Here is a 14882-nt window from a genome sequence, read left to right on the forward strand (position 1 = left end):
TTGGACTTTCGGGTGAAATTTGATAGAAAGTTTTGAGGTGAAATCTTTATTTATGTTATTTAAATTGTTTTTTTGACTATATATATATATGGATTCAACACCATAAAAAATCCTTAGGGCATTTAGATTGTGCGCAAGGTTTGCCCATCAAATTTGTGATTTCAATAAAATCCTGCAAGATTTTAGAAAAAATAGACTAGAAAACCCATCAAAAAAATTTCCAAAAAATCCCACTAAAAACAACTCCCACATTTATACACTACATAAATACTAAAACAACCCATTAAAACCATAGTTACCAAGTTCGCCCGTACTGGGCATAAAAATTCGAAAATTCGCTAGTACGATCCGATTCGCGGGAAAATACGTTTATGTTGATACCCATCTATCTAGTAAATCATAGTTTTATATTAAAAATAATTTATGTTTTTTGAAATTTTATATTAAAAAATAGGGGTGGAATAATGGTAAGTTTGTATAATGAAAAACAAATAGTTTTTATATTAAAAAATAATGGAAAATAATAATTTGAATAATGAAAAACAATAATTTCTTAATGTAGTAAAAGCTTATGTAAATTTTATATTAAAAAATTGTAGTTAAATAATAATTATTTTTTTATTAAAAATATGCAATTTGTTTCTAGAAAATAAAATTCATCTTTTCATTTTTTATTTTATTTTTTTTGGATGACAATAATTACTATAGTTTTTGCATCTAATTCAAAATAGAAGATGTAGAAATTCCCACTGTAGATCATCTGGTTATGCAATGTACTAAAGCAAAACACTTGATCTACTTCTACAAAATATTTAGCGGAAGCTTAATCGAACATGAGCAACACTAAGCATGAACATATATAACTAAGAATGAGAAGTAATCAACCATAACACAGAAGATATATCACTGGGGAAAGCACCAGCCTAAAACCCCAACTCTATATTATCACACAAGTGGAAATCCTGTTCATGTTACAAAAGGAATCAGCTCTCAACCTATCCTGCTCTCTCTGTAATCAAACAATACAGCTCACAGACTCAATATACATAGAATATATCTTCCTCAAGCCCTCCAAGCCTCCTATTTCCTTGTGCAGTTTTGATTGGGGTCCAATGATATCACATGTGTGAATTGGCCTCATCACATTCACTGTAACCTCAGGTCCAACTGTGCAATCCATAAGGAATAATATTCCTTCTGCATGCAAGGAATATTCTCCAAGGAATATCCTAGCAACTGATAGTACACTGTCCCTCCATCTGATATCAACTGGGTCTCTGACTGAACGGACATGCATGAGTTATCCATGAGTGAATGCTCAATTATTTGAAGTATAGTAGTTACATGCATGCAAGCATTAACTAACTGAACTATCAGTAATTTAACAAACTGTTAAATTAATCTAACTGGACTTGACTAAGTTAAACTAAGTCAACTGATTACAACTCAATATTACAACTCACTCTTATCTCTTTCACTGAAGGTTAAATTCCTCAATTAAAGGAGAAACTATTGCATGTCCTCACATAGACTTCCAGTTTGATTTTCCTTAACTAATTGACTCAATATGAATTAATTAATTTATTTTCAAACAACTGTTAAGTTCAAATTCGAATTTTACTTCCTATTTTAGTCCAGGGACTAACTAAAATTCGAATCCATCCCGAACTGCTAAAAATAGCAATGCTATTTTTAGCACTTCCATTTTCATTCCCTGTTGCTTAGTCCAGCACTGATACCCAAACTGCTATTTATAGCAGTGCTATTTTTAGCACTTTTACTTTTAGCATTTCTTGTTGCCATTTTCAACAGAAGATGTTGTGGAATTTAATTCGAGGGTTTATTTGTTGTTATCAGCACAAAGGATAATCACACACTTGTTGTTAAATAAATTTGGATCCATTAAGAATAATGATTTAGATGTGGAGATCACTTTAAACTTATTTTTAATATCCAATGTCTCATTTTGTGTGTTGAACTTCATATTTGAAATTTCGTTATTTATGTTATTAGATTTTACTTATATGTTTTTGCAGTACTAATAAATTTGATGAATTTTGTCTTTCATTATTTTTGGATTATCTTATATAAACATACAAGGTGAATGTTGGAGATAAGTAAACAAGAGTATCCTTATGAGAGAAGATTTCATGAATTTAAGATTTAATGAATTTTATTTGAAATTTTTAATATAATCATCATTCAATTCAATTTTTTTAAAATTTGAAAAGGGAAAAAAAAAAAATTATGTTAATCATTTTTAAGATCTATATTCCCGAATTTTTTCCAAATTGAATTTTACACAAACGAATTTTTTCTGTATCAAATTGAATTCAAACTCGAATTCGAATTCGAATTCAGTAACAATGACTAAAACAACAAATAACAAGAGGTATACATTGATTCCAAAAACCTGGAAAAAGCGGATTTGTCATGTGCACTAGAGATGGGTCCAGGTGAAAAATATGACAAGATGCATGCTAAGAAGTGTTGAAAAGGCAGAGGAGACAAAGAATGAATTCACACATAAAAAGCGAGCCTCTGCTCTTCTATTGATCACATAAAACATGATGATTACAATGAACCCAGTGAAGGGTATTTAAACCTTTTCCAACTAGCTATTTGCCTAAAATATCTTGACATGCAACCACATGCAAACACACACTCAAATTCGTCTATCACTTAACTCGACTTGACTCAACACTCAAACACTCAACCACTCAATCACTCAGTTAACTGACTCTCTATATTTAGTCAACTCCACATGCGGGAGTAATTATAATTTCTAACATTCCCCCTTAATTACGACCATATGACTCAACGTGACTTAACTATCACATAAACATGTATGTTGGTCTATGTCTCAGCTAAGCTTACAATGACTCAAGAATTTTACAATTTTTCATTTTCTTTTTCTTTGCTTCCAGATTCTATATCCTCGAAATTGCTTCATTCTTTGTTGAACTTTCTTTCTATAGCCTTTATTCACTTGTGGCCACAACAATTTTTCTTTGACTTGCCTTGAACTTGTTCTGAAAAACAATTGGATCATGCCTTCTACAAATTCCTCTTCAAATATTTGTTCAACCACGGACTGTTGCTAAAACATTGCATCTTCAAACTGTCTTATTTTCTTTGCTTCTTATGCTTTATATTCACAAGTTTGACTCGCTTCAATTTGTCCTATTGGTTTCTGAATCCATTCTTCAATGAACTTTAAATCTGCATGAAACTTATTAACAACCTTGCTTTCAACTTCTTTGCCCATGCTATTCTGAACACCTGCATATTCAAAAACAATGTTAAAAACATCTTTAATATGACTCTCTTCAATGAGAGCTTCTTGCTCTACATCTGCCTTCTTTTCAACTACATGGAGGTTGTCTTCCACTGTTATGCTATTAGTGGATATTCTCATCAAAAACTCTTCAATCACTTTATCATGTTCTTGATCATCAACTACTGCTAGATGACATACTACTTCATGAGCAATTCCAATTGCTTCATATCTTGTTGCTATAGTGGCAGCTTGACCCTTCAATGCTTCATCAAACATGGTGCTTACCATATTGTCACAATTAATCCATGTTTCAAAAAAGAAACCACACATATCATCAACATAATTTTCATCCACACCATGGTGGGATATCCGAGCAAGCATGTGCTCATTGTCAATTTCATTAACAATTTCAACTTCACAAAATACATCAGCTACGGTTGGATTCTCTAATTGACATATCACTTTGCAATAATCGTCCACATATGTTTTTTTATAGTGGGATTCACCATCATCTGCATCATCCATGTTGCAATGGATTCCTTGAGAATTAATATGCTCTTGCTCTACTTCACAAACAGAGGTTTCAACTTCTCTCTCCGCAATATTTGTTGCGTCTTCTTCATCCATATGCATGTTGCCATAATGAGTTTCAATTTTATGGTTTTGACAACCATCATCCACTTTTGAGTGAGATTCTCCATGCTTTGTTTTCCTCTCAGAGTCTTTCTCATCTACTCTCAGATCTGCGGTTGACTTCTTTGCTTGTGACATAACCTTATGTTGCATGTCACTCTCCTTGGTGCCAAACTCTACTTCCAAGATCTTTTATGGTTTCTTGGAAGTTGTAGCCTTTGCTACCTTGCACAAACACTTCTCATCCAATCCCTGTTTTTTAAAATTCAATGCTAAAACATCACATACTTCATCATATGGGTTATTAGAATCATACTCAATTAACTCTTTAGCTCGAAGAAAAGTTAACATCTTGATAACCCAATGATCAAAATATTCACTTGTAAACATAGGAGGTGGAAGCAGATCAAAGCTACACCAATCCCCTTCGATTTCTTCTTTTTCTTCTGCTAGAATTCTGAGTTCCTCGACTGCGGCCTAAACTTCTCTAACCATGGCAACAATCTTTGCCTCTTCTCTTCGATTTATTTTCTTAATATGCTTTAGTCACGCTTTGCGACCCATGATTGCGGTCTTTCCTCTGTCTTATAGTTTCTTTCCTGATTGCATGAGCTTGCCTTCCATATCGCCCCCGAGAAAAAAAATATAATTTTCAATATGCGCCCCCTTAAGCCACAATCTTCACCAAAAAATTGTCATGCTTGACAAAACACCAAAAAACTTTGTAAACAAATAGACTTTACAAAGCCCTAAATTCTCTTGCCAATAAAAAGTTTTATAAACCCTTTATAAATTCCCTTAATTATTTTATAGCTTTGCAAAGTTTTTTTTTTCAAAAAAATACTCTTTCAATAAAACTCTAAATTTTTAATTAAAAAAAAAAATTAAAAAAAAAATTTGGAGTAAAACTCTAAATTTTTAATTAAAAATAAAAAATAAAAATTTTTTTAAAAAAACCATCAAACTCTAAATTTTTAATTAAAAAAAAAAAATTAAATTTTTTTTTAAAAAAACCATCAAACTCTAAATTTTTAATTAAAAAAAAAAAATTAAAAAAACTTTTAAAAAAACCCTTTTGAAAACTCTTAATTACTTTTTATATATAAAAGATTTTTTTTTAAATCCTTATATATAAAAAACAAGAAACCTCTATATAACCTTTCAAAAAACACTTAATTACTTTTTATATAAAAGAGAATTTAAAAAAAAAAATCTTTATATATGAAAAACGAGAAACCTTTATATAATCTTTCAAAAAACAACCTTATGTTAAAGCTTCACGTGAAGCCTTTTTCAAAAACTTAATAAGTCACGGTAACTTATAACAAAGACTTCGAATGTTTATTACCTGTCATATAAACCACGTGGGTGTTCGTCGGTTTATTACCTATCAGGTGTATTTTTCTTCCTATCATGTGTATTTTTCTCAAGTGTAAGAGATGAATGCCTGTGAGATGTTCATTCCAATTTCACTACCAAATTCAATTTTCTGTTTCCATTGTTCAATTTCACTAACAAATTTCAATTTTCTGTTTCAGTTGTTCATTGTTTTTTTTTCCTTACTGGTATATGCTTTAGATTTGTTCTTTACCAATGAAACCGAGAAAGCTTTTCGCATTTATTAGCATAGTGGATAATAAAGCAAAAAATTGGTCTTAAGATGTGGTCCAAGTTAAGCGAAGAGGTTTAGTTCCACAGCTCTCATAATCCAATCCTGAAACTATATATATGCTTGACAGCGGCTCGACGGCAGGTGTATAATCCAATCCTGAAACTATGAAAGCTTGACGGCTGCTCCAGACTGCATAAAGTCCCAAGTTCTAAACCCGGCATCACCCTCGACGGCAGGTGTGCGTGTAAGACTAATGGATGAGAAGACGATGGAACCAGAACGTGCTTTGTCTGCGGTGCGAACCAGACCGATAAGGGGTTGGTCTTAAGATATGGTCCGGCAGGTGTGCGTGTAATAAGACTAGTGGATGAGACGACGATGGAACCAGACCGTGCTTTGTGACCGAATCTTGGGCAACAAGGTAAAGGGACTAGTGGATGAGACGACGATGGAACCAGACCCTGCTTTGTGACCGAATCTTGGGCAACAAGGTAAAGGGATTAGTGTTAAGATATGGTTCAATGATTAGGTGAAGAGGTTAGTTAAAGAAATTGTTCTTAAAATATACTTTAATAATTAAGTGAAAAAATTAATTGAAAATTAGTTTTAAATATAGTAGAATGATTAGATAAAAAATTTAGCATTACAAGTTAGGTAGAAAAATTTGGTCCACCCTTCGCGCAAGCATGACTTTTAACCAGAAAAAGAAGGTCCGAGGTTCTAAACCTTCAACAGCCCCAGGTGTGCGTGTTGTGGATGAGACGACGATGGACATAAGCACTAGCCATAGCGGCGTGTGTGTGCTTTAGGGAATTGCGTTCTTGTCGAAGTTGCAGTCCAAGTCTGATCAACTTAAATTGCTCAACAAATTGGTCAAGGACGACGGCAATCGTTGGTGTGGAGTCTGGACACAAGGTCTGACAAAACAAGGGCTAACAGAATGAGCATATTCCAGAGGCCATCACATCCAATTGACTGCTTGATTTGCCCCGCACGGGAAAACAGGGCAGCCACAAGCGGTCCCTGAAAACCCAGGAAAATAGCTAATGTCTTGTATATGCCGTCACGACGGTCGTTGTACTCTGCTTGTACCTTGGAAATCCTTTGATTGAAACACTACACAAGTGAAATTACGTCGCCAGGTGTTGAGTTCTCGGTCGTCAAAGTCGGATTTTGGAGGCGAACAACAGCAGCACCATCACCGTAAGGGAGCCCCAATTGCGTTGCCATCACCGTGGTATGACGCTGCCTCCATAACTGGGCTGATTCGCCATCATCAGAGCTAAGAATTGATGGCACATTGATAGCAATCGATGACATATTGAATCGACCTGCCATTACAGCACAACAGATGGCATAAATTAGTACCAGAAAGGTGCATATATTTCTGAAACTAAAATATCAGTCCATCACATAAAACTATGGAATTCGGAATCGACATTAACTGTAAATTAAAATCTCTTACGAAATCCCAATCCATACCACAAAAATGTTCCGAATTCTATGTTCCGAATTCTGTATTCTCGAGAGAGATTCTCGACTTCACCCTATGGAGATACTCGAGTACACCAAGACGCACATTGGGTTATCTTTTGGGTGGCTTATTTATCGGGAAGAAAAGTGCACGAGACCCGACCGTGAGTGAAGTGAGATTTTAATGTGCACGATGACCCAGCCGCGAGTGGAATGAGATTTCTTGAAGTGCACGATGGACAATTCCGACCTACCCGTCAAACTGCATAAACTGCATAGAATTTTAAGAAATTTCGCATAGAGGTTGCTACAATTCACGCATACTCAACTGACTTTTGATGAAAAGTCAAAATATATTGAAAATTCAAAAATATTAGTATTGTTTGTTTTTTATCTCTATAGGAAGATGGCATGTTTTCATTCTTATAAAACTAGCAATTGTCCCAAAAGGTACAAAGAGAGGCCGATAGGATTATTAAATTAGAGTTGTTGAATTTCTCTATAGTTTTCCTTCTTGGTAGCCACTGGAAGAGAAGTTCTGTTTTCCTTCTTGGTAGCCACTAGAAGAGAAGGAACTTTTGGTTATCTGCTTATGTGAACCATTTCTGAAAATTAATGATCTTTCTATGGATCATATTAATTCAAATTGTCTTATGTCAACTATAAAAATAAATCAAATCTCAGCCCAAGGGTCCATTATCGTCTTTGACTTTTCACAACATCGTGTCTAGTTGAAGCCATGATTTCTTAACCGTCTCTCCTTGTGGATCTTGTCTTTGATTATGGCGTATTATCTCATTGAAACACTGGAATGTTGGATTGATACGGGCCTTTTATCGAAACCTACATTGAATAGGCACAATTTCATTGTCCTCTCTACAAAAGGATAAAGGCGTTAAGAAATTTTAGCCATCTGTTTCCTTTTTGATAACTACCAGAGGAGAAGGAACCTTTGCTGCTCTGCATAAGTGTAAGGTCATCTAAGTTTTTTAAAACTTAATGATCTTTCTATGGATCATGTTAATTCAAATTCTTATGTCAACGATTAAAAAAATCTGTCTATTGGTCCAGTTTGTATTGACATTGAATTTTCATTGTATTGACATTGAATTTTCATAACATCATGTTTGATTGAAGCCGTGATCCCCTAATTGCATCTCATTTGTGGATGATATCTTTGGTTTTGGGCTGTTATCTAATTCAAACACTCTGCAATGCTAGATTGCTACATGCCATTAGGCTACAGGCCTTTTCTGAAGCTTCTGAATCTCCAACAACCCGGCAGAAGTTCATTTGTCCTCCTTTATACTACATGCTACAGGTGGCAATGAATTTCACCCATTTGTAAAGTTTTCCTTTTGGTTACCACTGGAGGAGCCGGAACCGTTTGCTTCTCTGCTTACGTGTAGGTCCATCTATTTCTTTTTGAAACATGATTGTTATATGTATTTTCAGTGAGCTAGCCAAGAGATGTGCAAATGATTAAATTTGTTACTGAGGGGCGCCGAAATGCCTTAAAAAGTGCTTATAGACTTTAACTATATTTATTAAGGATCCCAACTGGAATTTGGGAGCAAAAGGTTTTGCCCTTAGGATTGTTATTATCATGTTCTTGTTCTCTAAAAGTTTGCTCCAAGTAGATCAAGTGGGCAAGGGACTTTACATGGACTCCACTCAACTTCAGACACGGCTTCAGCCATTATGCAGAGTGATTGAAATTGAACACAGCTAAGTAGTGACATTGGCTCAGAGAAGTAGATTTAAAATCTGGACTACTCTTTGATACCAAATCATCATCAACTCCAAGCATTGCGAGTGATAGATGAGTGATAGATGAATTTATTGAGGATGTATCTGGAGCAAACTCTGGGAGTTGGTGCTCAGGCACTGCATCAATGTATACTTTACTGTTCTCATCAATCTCCCCACTGATGAGCATCCAAGATAGCAGAGTGAGAACTTTACTTTTCAACCATCGTTGCAAGGGGCGAGCACCATAAACCTGCAAGTACCAGGTTACCACGTTATCCATTTAGAGGTTTTAAATGAGAATCCCCAACTAGTCTTGCATTTTACTCACAAATTTTGACCTAAATTGCCCACAAACCACAAAGGCTAATAATGATCCTGCCTGCTTCACTAGTATTAACAAGTAAACAATGCATTAATTTATATTAATCAGCAAACACACCAAAAACATCCCTTTACTATATACTTTGAACTAAGTTCGCCGAGTACGTAGAGAGAGGCAGCACCCCATTTTTAAAGTTCAAGTGCGAGAGGAAAATGTTAAAATTTAAAGAACAGAACTGAAATTTATATCGATGGGATCCATACAGAAGGAAGAAAATCATGTGAAAATTAGAAAATCTGAAACTGAATGTGAAAATTGAAAATCTCAGAAAGCAACTCTGTAAACTGAAGAGTTCACAGCTCTTAAAGATCAACCGTTGGCCACCACAACCAACTGCCAGCAAAAATATCAGACTAAAATTACTCCCTAGACAGGTTCATGCAAAATATATGACAGACCATTGAAAATATGAGAAAATGAAATTGTAAACTGAAAAGTCCTGCGCTTTTAATATTCACTATTGGCCACCACAACCAAAACTCTGCAAAACATCAAACTCCTAGAATAACTTTCCACACAGGTTTATATGACAGGGCATGGAAAATAGAAATCAGACCTTGAATAAAATCATTGTACATGAAGAACACCCAGCAAACATTATGAATGAAAAATACCAGGCATCAGAATAGAACATATAAATCGCAATTCTAGATTGTTTCAAAGGGAGGTAAGTCCAATTTAGTCAGGGAACCCTCCCACAACATCTCCTACGATGTGGAGACATGTGTCCAAGGAGTGGGTCATGTCCCCTGCAATAGGGAAAGGGAGGACTTGTGAAGGAGATGCAGTGTCAAGTTTATTAGGGTAGGGGGCACATCCCCTGGCAAGTTAGACTGAATAAAACAAGAAACAAAGTGATTACTTACAGGATCATAGGCTTCGTGAACAACAAGATCCAGAGCAGCATCTGTAAACCCTAAAGCAACACCTCTCTCTGCAAGACGAATTGCTACATCTTTCATCTGTAGTCTAGCAACTTTCTTGAGCTCATCATGAGAAAGAGGATCGAATACAACTATCTCATCACAACTATTCAATAACTCTGGCCTGAAATGTCTTCTAACCTGCAACAATATTCAAAGGCATGTCAAAGCACCGCAGCCAACTTCGTGATAAAATTATATGAAAAAGATGCATACACAGAGTCCAGGAATGCGTGTGCATACTTTTTGCATGACATTCTCTCTTGTGGTTTTTACTGTTGTGTGGCCAGATAATGCAGCAAGCAAGTGCTCTGCTCCAAGGTTGGATGTCATGATAATGACTCTGTTTGAGAAACTAACAGTGCGACCTTGGCCATCCGTAAGTCTACCATCATCAAGCATTTGAAGCAAAGTGTTGAGGACTGAAGCCATAATGAAGAAAGACAAAGATCTCGACAGACAAGGGCAGCAAAGATCTAGGCTAGAGAACCGTAAGTCTACCATCATCAAGCATTTGAAGCAAAGTGTTGAGGACTGAAGCCATAATGAAGAAAGACAAAGATCTCGACAGACAAGGGCAGCAAAGATCTAGGCTAGAGAACTGCAATTTCGGCTGCCATGTATATGGAAGCAATGTTGTTGCTATTTTTATGTGGGTTTAACCCACTGGGTTCTTGGCAGTAAATATTTCCCTTCATTATTGGATAGAGACTATTTCTGATAACATTCAATCTCCGGACGAACATGGGGGTGTTGGCCAATTTATCCCATTGCAGATCACCTTGACAAGAATGGAACATTCAGGATACCGAAACAAGGTGGATGAGGAGGCCTCAAGCCTCAAGGTATCTAGCCATCCAACTATTTTGAGATTAGAATGTTTGGGTGGTTCAATCTTCGTATGGGTTCAGCAGCAAAAGATAGACTATATAGCACTGACCTTACAAATGCACGTTGTGTAGTTTGCTGGGAGATGCATAACGGTTAGGCATGTTACGTGGATTTGCAAACTTGCCAAAACATTTTGGGTCTGGATTGCCGCTTAGTACAGGGGTGTCTTTTTCTCTCCTTCACATAGGAAAAGGATTTTTTTTGGGGATCAAATGAATGATTTGACAAGTAGTAGTGGGTGAAACGTGATAAGATTGATTGGCATCAAGCCAATTTCAGATTACCTTGAAGTAACGAAACATGCGAATAACTTATACAGTTAAAAAACACATCAATGTAGATGATATCAATGGCCACAACAAACATCATATTTATTACCATTCTTGTTAAGTTAACTGCTTCAAAATGGAGGTGGTGAAATTTGTGCACAGCTTATACGATTAGCATCCAAGTGCCCATCTGCAAGTGTTTTTCACTGTCAAATTAATGCATATGACATACAACAGCATACATAAACATCTCCCAATGTAAGGTCCATCCTCAAGTCTATAAATTCAGCTGATCTTTACTTGGAAAGCCAGACATTTTATCTGTATGGTAAGGTTGCAATTGCCATTTGACAGTTCTTTAAACTTCTCACTTACAGATTAATGTAAATGGCAACAACAGCCATAATAAACATATTTCAATGTTATTACCCAAGGATCATAGGCTTCGTGAACAACAAGATCCAGAGCGGCATCTGTAAACCCTAAAGCAACACCTCTCTCTGCAGGACGAATTGCTACATCTTTCAATCAGATGCAGAGTGTAGTGTCATCAAATGTAATTAAAGCAAAAATTACGAAAAACAAACACCCTTTACCTTAACTTCTCCAGAAATCCACCGCGACAAAGACACAGAGTGTAGTGTCATCAAATGTAATTAAAGCAAAAATTACGAAAAACAAACACCCTTTACCTTAACTTCTCCAGAAATCCACCGCGACAAAGACACAGGACCTGATAATTTTGCATTGAATGTCAAAAAAAAAAGTTGACATTTTTACACCCTGGGAACACATTTCTATCTCACTCCTAGTTTGAATAAAAATTAAGTACCAGAACCCGATAAAGCGAACCAGGGAACACCACAATATCCACCTAAACATTGAAAACATTGGAAACAGGAAAACGTTGATATCAACAATTTTAAACTCCAAAATATAACAAAATTTACAAAAATTGAAATGGAAAAACCCTAATGCAATTAATGAACTTCAGAAGCTACCACAACTAGGGTTGCCCGTGAAAAATCTGAATTTCGAAATCAGGGGACTGCACCTTTGCTCTGTAAGTTGCAGGTCCATTTCCTACATTTGTCACAGTTCTTTTCACAGTCACAGACCCTTTCAGGTCTGAGACACTGATAGAAGGATAGTTGAGGTCATATATCTTAGGTTCACCTGCTGGACAAGAGAATACCTTCCCTGTTATGGCCTTAATCTGGGTTGAATTGTAGTTCAAGCTGCAGAGGAAGCTATTGTAGTCTCTGGTTGATAGATCATAGACTAGGCCAGGATCTGCAGCCCCATTTGGATTAACATGACCTGCGCCATAGTTGAAAGGACCTGCTGTTTGCAGGGACGAATCCTTAATTCTGCCCTTGGTGTTGTCTGTTATTTTAGCTGAAAGAAAATAATGTGCACAGTCAAAGGGAGAGTAACTGAGCATATATATGTTTGTTTGGCAATCTGTGTTTTAACAAAATGGGGTTTGCCTTCCTAAATCTCCCTTGCCTAAAATGACTAAGTCCTTTTATGGTTAGACACGTATACCTGTAGTCATAAGGGCAGACTTGATGGACCCCGGGCTCCAATGAGGCTGTAGTCGTTTTAATAAGGCTGCAACACCAGCAACATGTGGAGTGGCCATAGATGTGCCAGAAATTATATTGAAAGGTACATGTCTATTATCAGAGGTAAGATCAGTTATTGGTGCTGCTTCTGAATATGCTGCAAGAATGTTCACCCCTAGAGCTGTGATATCAGGTTGCATTGGAGAAAAAATTAAAAACTTTCTTTGCATGAAATTGCAGTACCTTACAATTGATATATTATGATATAAGCACATGTTTCAGGAATTGGATTATAACCTTGAGTGTGTCAAGACTAATAGGATTTGGCCCAAGAGAAGAAAAATCTGCCATCACCGGAGCTGGCTTTATATTTAACTGAGTCCTTGAATAAATGGAAGCCACAGGGGACCTGATTGTGCATAATTTAATTTCAATTTATCATGTAAGCTCTTTGACGGACTAAAATCCTTTTTAATCAACCTATTTCAAGAATATTTTGAAATTAGATAAACATCTGTAATGTCAATGAATCTGATCAATAGAATATTTTGAAATTAGATAAACATCTGTAATGTTAATGAATCTGATCGATAGAAATGAGGTAAATTATTTTTGTTTGTTTATCCAATTCAAAAATATTTCTAGAATCTGTAATTAAATTAAGGGGAGCGAAATTTTGTTTCTATTGCTAATTCTAAAATAATATTTTAGATTATAATAAATAAGAGTAACATCACTCTTATCCATCAGATTCAAAATATTCTTAGAATCTCCCATCAAAATCTGCAATCAAAATACATGGAATTAAAAACTGCCCTGAAAACCTACCTTGTTGAATTAATGTATTGAAAAACTACTGTTCCAGCAGACGCATTCAAATGTGTTGCAGGCAGTACATGAATGTCTAAATCGATTTCCTGGGGAGTTTGCTTTCCATTGCAGAGAATCATACCTACTCCCCCTGCCGCACGAACCGCTTCACCTTTCTCAATATTGTCGTTGATACCGCTGAGGCAAGCAACGATCTTTCCTTTAACTTTTCTGGGATCTAGAGCTCCCAGGAAGCACCGCTCTCTGCAATATTATTCTCATTAAAACGAAAACACCCACTGTGTATAATTTCACTGATGGAACTGGTACTCTTTCTTGGAAAAATAATAATCATTGCAAATGAAAATTAACAAGCATGTAGCTCATACCCAGCGGTTTCATTTGTATGTGGAGCTCTGACATTCACCGATGATACAAGAGGGTAGAGTCTGTTCTTTGGCGAGGGTTTTTATGGCGGTTAGTTCGGTGTGTGAAATAATTCCCGTCCAGGGTTGAAAACCCCCAGTGTTTAATACACGGCATTCACCGCGAGTCGCAACTGTGAAATTTCTCGCTATAGTGTTGCAGGCTTATATAACAATGAACTGATTGAAGATGGAAAATTCAGATACCTGCTTGTTAATAAGCCATTTGCCATAATAAATTTGATTGGGGTGGAAATACACCTTACTTGCGGACAATGGAAATGAAAGCGGGCAACTGAAAACGATAAAAATCCCCAACTGGTCGCGCTGCCCCATGCTCAAAGTCCCGTGACAGCATCACACAGCAACAGGCAGCAAAGCCTGCAATTTTCGAAGTCAGGGGACGGAAGAATTTCGAAAGAGAAACTCGGTCGACCAAAGACTGCACGCTAGTCGGCTGTTGAGGTCTTTCAAGTCCAGCCCACGATTTTAACACAGCTTCCGCAACCGCTTGAACCACCTCATCTTGTCCAACAACGTTCACCGCACCACGGGCAGGTTGTTGGGCAGAGGTTCCACAATCCACCGCACCACACGCAGGTTGTTGGGCAGAGGTTCCACAATCCACAGATTAACAGCGCATACAGGGCATTAACAAATGCTAAACGACAAAATGAAAAAAAAATGCCAGGTGTCAACCTTAGAATGAAAGGGACGACGGAAGTCTCTTTCAAAGGGAAGGCCTATCGGCCTAATAAATAAAACATTCTTAATATTCAAAACTATTTATTTGTTTAACAAGGAAAAATAAAAGATGATAATTTTAATGAAGAAAAGAACAAACTCTAATCTGTCCTAGAAAAA

General features: G+C 36.3%; 1 protein-coding gene, 1 long non-coding RNA gene and 1 pseudogene across 4 annotated transcripts; all 3 read right to left on the minus strand.

The window, feature by feature from the left end:
* Positions 1 to 6398: 6398 nt before the first annotated feature.
* Positions 6399 to 10544, minus strand: LOC149255470 (chaperone protein ClpB1-like). Its single transcript, XM_089455052.1, has 5 exons — positions 10299 to 10544; positions 9999 to 10196; positions 8775 to 9000; positions 6660 to 6856; positions 6399 to 6548 (listed from the first exon to the last, which is right to left on the minus strand). The coding sequence occupies exons 1-5, from the start codon at positions 10485 to 10487 to the stop codon at positions 6399 to 6401; spliced, it is 960 nt and encodes a 319-aa protein (XP_089311178.1). The 5' UTR covers positions 10488 to 10544.
* Positions 10545 to 11413: 869 nt separating this feature from the next.
* LOC149255471 (subtilisin-like protease SBT5.4 pseudogene) lies at positions 11414 to 12983 on the minus strand (annotated as a pseudogene). The gene is made up of 3 exons (XR_016265506.1): positions 12764 to 12983; positions 12270 to 12613; positions 11414 to 12089 (listed from the first exon to the last, which is right to left on the minus strand). The product of XR_016265506.1 is annotated as a subtilisin-like protease SBT5.4 pseudogene (transcript).
* A 164-nt stretch (positions 12984 to 13147) lies between these two features.
* LOC149255472 (uncharacterized) lies at positions 13148 to 14562 on the minus strand. Of its 2 annotated transcripts, none has more exons than XR_016267246.1 (3): positions 13983 to 14562; positions 13612 to 13857; positions 13148 to 13192 (listed from the first exon to the last, which is right to left on the minus strand). It is a non-coding gene; the product is annotated as an uncharacterized LOC149255472 (long non-coding RNA). The 2 variants fall into 2 exon arrangements; XR_016267247.1 differs by having other exon boundaries at positions 13148 to 13263.
* Positions 14563 to 14882: the final 320 nt, after the last annotated feature.

Source organism: Pinus tabuliformis, chromosome 7 (assembly GCF_031772625.1).
Source record: "Pinus tabuliformis cultivar Carrire ecotype Pingquan chromosome 7, CPIR1, whole genome shotgun sequence".
NCBI classification, from domain to species: Eukaryota; Viridiplantae; Streptophyta; class Pinopsida; order Pinales; family Pinaceae; genus Pinus; species Pinus tabuliformis.